Raw genomic sequence first — 4882 nt, 5'->3', positions numbered from 1 at the left:
GGGTGGCACATAAAAGACACCATTTCGAGCGTGGCCGTTGCCAGTACCGCCTGACTGGCCTTCGTGCGGGTGACACGTAAAAGCACCCACTACACTCTCTGAGTAGTTGGCGTTAGGAAGGGCATCCAGCTGTAGAAACTCTGCCAAATTAGATTGGAGCCTGGTGTTGCCATCCGGTTTCACCAGTCCTCAGTCAAATCGTCCAACCCATGCTAGCATGGAAAGCGGACGTTAAACGATGATGATGATGATGATGATGTATGTATATATATTTGTGTATATATATGTATGTATATATATATATATATATATGTGTGTATATATATATATAAATATGTATATATATATGTATGTAGGTATGTATATATGTATGTATATTTATGTATAATATATATTCTATGTCATTCATTATGTGTCCTTGAACAATATATTTAACTCCCAGTTGCCTTATAATTCATACCTATTTATGAAGTCATTTCTCCATGGCCATTTATTTAGATTATTTGTATGGTTGTTTGTTTGCAAACTTTCTTGAAAACATGTCTGGCCCTATGGAAATATGACCTTTTCTGGAAACTGTTGAGGTTTCATGACAGGAAGGATACCCAACCATTTAAAAACTTGCCTTAACTAATTCTGTCTCACCCATGTAAACATGGAAAAGTGGATGTTAAATGATGATGATCATCATCATTATGATCATGATGTTGATTATTTATTTACTATATGTAATTTCAATCTATCCAGCCCAGTAAAGAACACAGTTGTGATCAATGATAGATGGGGAAAAGATGCTCGATGTCGACATGGAGGTTTCATGACATGTGACGATCGCTATAATCCTGGTAAGAATCTCTGGAAATCTCTAATTCTATTTTCCTGATTGTCATATAATTGGTGTTGAATTTTTTTTATGAAATCCTTTTCTTTATCTTTTATTGTATTAAATGGAAATTCACTAAAACATGGAGGATATTGTTGTGTTGTCATTGAAGACATTGCCTTCATGTAGTATGTCAAGATAAATCTGTTAGATGAGTGTCAATCTCTATGTTATCGACTATGCTATTAATCATTGCTAAGAAGAGTAAAGTGAAGCAACTTAACCCAGGATTAAATCTGTATTGCAAGTGTGGCTTACTTTGAGCTTATCACCACTTTGCTCACCGAAATGTAATGAAGCTAATAAAATATTAATGACATATGAAGAAGATAATCTTTTCTTCTATCTTTCTTCTAATCTTTCTTCTTGAAATTTTGGGGAGGGGTTAAGTCGATTACATCGACCCCAGTACTTGACTAGTACTTATTTTATTGACTCCGAAAGGATGAAAGGCCAAGTCAACCTCGGTGGAATTCAAACTCAGAATGTAAGGACAGACAAAATGCCATTAAGCATTTTGCCCGGTGTGCTAATAATTCTACCTGCTTGCCACCTTACATATGAAGAAAAATAATCAATGAGGAGTTTAGGGGTGTCTACATTGGCATGAATCAATTCATTTTCCTTCTCACAGTATACCTATAAGGAACTTATTTCTGTATGTACTTTTCTGTTCCAAGCATGATTCAAACACAGTAAACTATCTTATTTACTGTGATATTATTTTTTAGAGGAAGCTCTTTAGGTAGTGTTTTTACTTCACAACATTAGATTCTTTATATGGGCAATTAAAAATTTGGAGCTGTCTTTTTATGTCTTCCCTGGTTTGGTTTTCTTTCATCCTTGAAACAATGTTTACCTATAGAGGATTATGTCTCCTCTCAAATGAGTATCTTACAAACATATACAGCTCATTCACATCTAGCAATGTGATTAATTTAAAGATGTACTTTTTAAATATCATTTTGAAATAGACATATAATGACAAAATTTACTTAGGCTGTGCCCAATCTTTAGTTGCCAGTTTTGTCTGTACCTTGTTAGTTAAGTGTAGGATAAATAGGTTTTTTTAATCCTTTTTTAACTTATTGCACCTCATAAACCTTCATGGCCTTGCTTTTGGCAAACTCTGATTTGATAACAAAAAAAAAAAAAATCTTTAAATGTGAAATTATATGGTTAGGATTTCATACTTTTATAGTTTCATCTCCAAAGGTACCATCCAGCCCCGCAAATGGGAAAATTGTATGACAATTGATAAGGAGTCCTGGGGTTATCGGCGAAATGCTCAGGAACAAGACTATTTTACAATGGAAGAATTAACAGAAACTTTAGCCAAAACTGTTAGGTATGTATTTATATGAGTTCCTTAAGTGATATTCTTTTGTACTGTTTTGGATTCTACACCAAACAATCACCTAGTAAAATACCACTACCTGACTCTGAAATACCTGTAGCAGAGTCTACTCTGCATTTGGACCAGGTCTCTTGGCCAAGGATAATCTGAGAGTCATGGTTTGTTCCTCTATAACATTCTCAGCAATCATGAAAAGGATCATAGAGGTTGCGTTTCCTACTTTGACAAAGCCATTAAAATAAGACAAATTCTGTGTACATGAATTGTTGTATGGTAAGTCTCTCATACTACTCCACAGAGTAGAGTTACTATTAGATAGGAATTATTTTATCAAAATATCTAAGACAAAAGACTCAGAAATAACCAGAAAGTTGTGTATATTGTTTAATCTTAAAATTATATGCCGTTACTTTCCTTTACTACATATCCATGTTATCAATGTTCTCAAACAGTATTTAAGGTTTGAGTTCTAGCAATTTAAATTTCAATATATTTACTTTGCTCTTATGAGATAGCAATAGTAGAATTTATTATACTATATACTTATTCTATGTTGTATTGTGCAGGCATGGCCATGTGGTTAAGCAGTTCATTTTATGACTGCATAGTTTCAGGTTCGGCCCCACTGCACAGCATTTTCAGCAAGTATTTTCTATTATAACCCTAGACCAACGAATGCTTTGTAAGTGAATTTGGTTTATGGAAACAATACAAAGCTCATTGTATGTGTGTGTGTTTGTGTATGCACACGTGTGTGTCTGTATATTTGTTTACATTTGTGCTCCTCCAAAAATCACTGAGCTACAACCAGTGATGTCATTTACCGTTAACAAATTGTCTGTGGCTCTTTGAAGACGCATGTAAGAAAAGACTCCTTACTTAAACAACAAGTAAGGGGTAGTGGTATGAAGGGCACCTGATTGTAAAACATTGGCTAATCCATGTCAACATGGGAAAATGGATGTAAAAATGAACAAACAAATCTCAATATAACCTAATTGAAAAATCTTTAAAGTATCTAGTCTAGCTCTTTATATGCAGTATGAAATATCTAGTGCATATCTCTTTTCTTCTGCTAACTTGACTGTTTTTTTTCAAACAACTCTCTTTTCAGTTGTGGAGGAAATCTACTGATGAACATTGGACCCACAAGTGATGGCCGCATCATTCCTCTCTACCAAGAAAGATTAAAACAATTTGGAGACTGGCTTAAAATCAATGGTGAAGCTATTTATGGTAGCAAACCATGGATTGCTCAACAAGATATTCTAAACCCTCAAGTTTGGTTTGTATGATTATTACATTCTTTTATAATTGAATTTGTGTAATTCTATCCACATTTTAGTTTTCACAGTTCAATTATTGTTATTTTAACATATATGGTTGTTGGTGTACATGATAAACGTATGTTTTGTTTTGTTTTATTTCATTCACTTTTGTTCAATTATATGTCGAAAATCCCAGGCCAGAGAAGAGAACTTTTCTTGTGATATGTGTACAAGAAAATACTTAATTTGTTTCACTCTGTTGAGGGTGGTAATTCATGCAGAGTTCCAAGGACTTCCTGGAAAGTTCCGTATGATAATCAAAATTTATACTCCCGTGTTCTACAGGTAACCATCTTGAATGGACCGGCCGCGGGTCAAGATGTTTTTATCACTCCAATGTCACTCCCTCCCTCCCTCCAATACGATCTACAAGTTTAAGCAGCTTCAATTTCCTATCAAACTCTCAGGGTCAATCATTGCAAATGGTTGGTTTAAATCTCACAGAGCAAGTGTTCTTCCACAGTCAGCATTACGTTGGATGCTCCCGTGTTGGCAGGCCACAAAGTCTATACATTTGTGCATCAGAAGGGAAAATGAGAAACGTTGCCTACAAAGAAGCGTTCCACTGAAAAGACGGCATTTCTTCACATCTTCCAAATCACCCCAGTCATCTGCCGCCGTAAAAACTTCGTACTTGCCGTGCCAGCCAACGTAAGCCAATGACACAACTTCAGTCATTCACTCTATCTCTCTTTCTCACCCTCTTTCTCTCTCACATACACACACACATGCACGTCCATTTCATATATCTTTTTACGGATACAACTGCTTACAAAAATTGGGATTAATGTATAATTTCTTTCTATGTTCATAATTAAATACATGTTTTAATGATTATACAGACGTCCAATAGAATAGCTCTCAGAAACAGACTATGTACAAATTCTTTCTTCACAACTTCTGAAGCCATTTTCTGACAGGGGGAGTGATGAAATCTTCATACAGTTACAGGCTCCAATCGAAACAGGGGACTCGAAATGATAAGGTTGAGAAATGCTGTTATAGATTATGCCTAACTGAAAACGATCACGGCCACATCATCCAAACAGGCCTGGTGAAACCAGGTTTAGCTGCTAGCATATATATGTATGTATGTGTATATATGTATGTATATGTATATGTATATATGTATGTATGTGCATATATGTGCATGTATGTGTATATATATATATATATATACACATGTATATATATGTACGTATATATGTATATCATCATCATCATCATCGTTTAACGTCCGCTTTCCATGCTAGCATGGGTTGGACGATTTGACTGAGGACTGGTGAAACCGGATGGCAACACCAGGCTCCAATC

At 35.1% G+C, this 4882-nt stretch overlaps 1 protein-coding gene across 2 annotated transcripts in view; it reads left to right on the top strand.

Moving 5' to 3' along the window:
• The window catches only part of LOC106875965 (alpha-L-fucosidase), a 66546-nt gene that overhangs the window by 25771 nt on the left and 35893 nt on the right, over nt 1–4882 (top strand). For both annotated transcript variants that reach the window (XM_052968378.1, XM_014924306.2), the window contains exons 5-7: nt 748–845; nt 2099–2231; nt 3355–3525. In XM_052968378.1, coding sequence (XP_052824338.1) covers nt 748–845; nt 2099–2231; nt 3355–3525 — 402 coding nt within the window. The remainder of the gene's footprint in view (nt 1–747; nt 846–2098; nt 2232–3354; nt 3526–4882) is intronic.

Source organism: Octopus bimaculoides, chromosome 5 (genome assembly GCF_001194135.2).
Source record: "Octopus bimaculoides isolate UCB-OBI-ISO-001 chromosome 5, ASM119413v2, whole genome shotgun sequence".
In the NCBI taxonomy this organism is placed as follows: Eukaryota; Metazoa; Mollusca; class Cephalopoda; order Octopoda; family Octopodidae; genus Octopus; species Octopus bimaculoides.
This window is presented reverse-complemented; position numbering and strand designations above follow the sequence as displayed.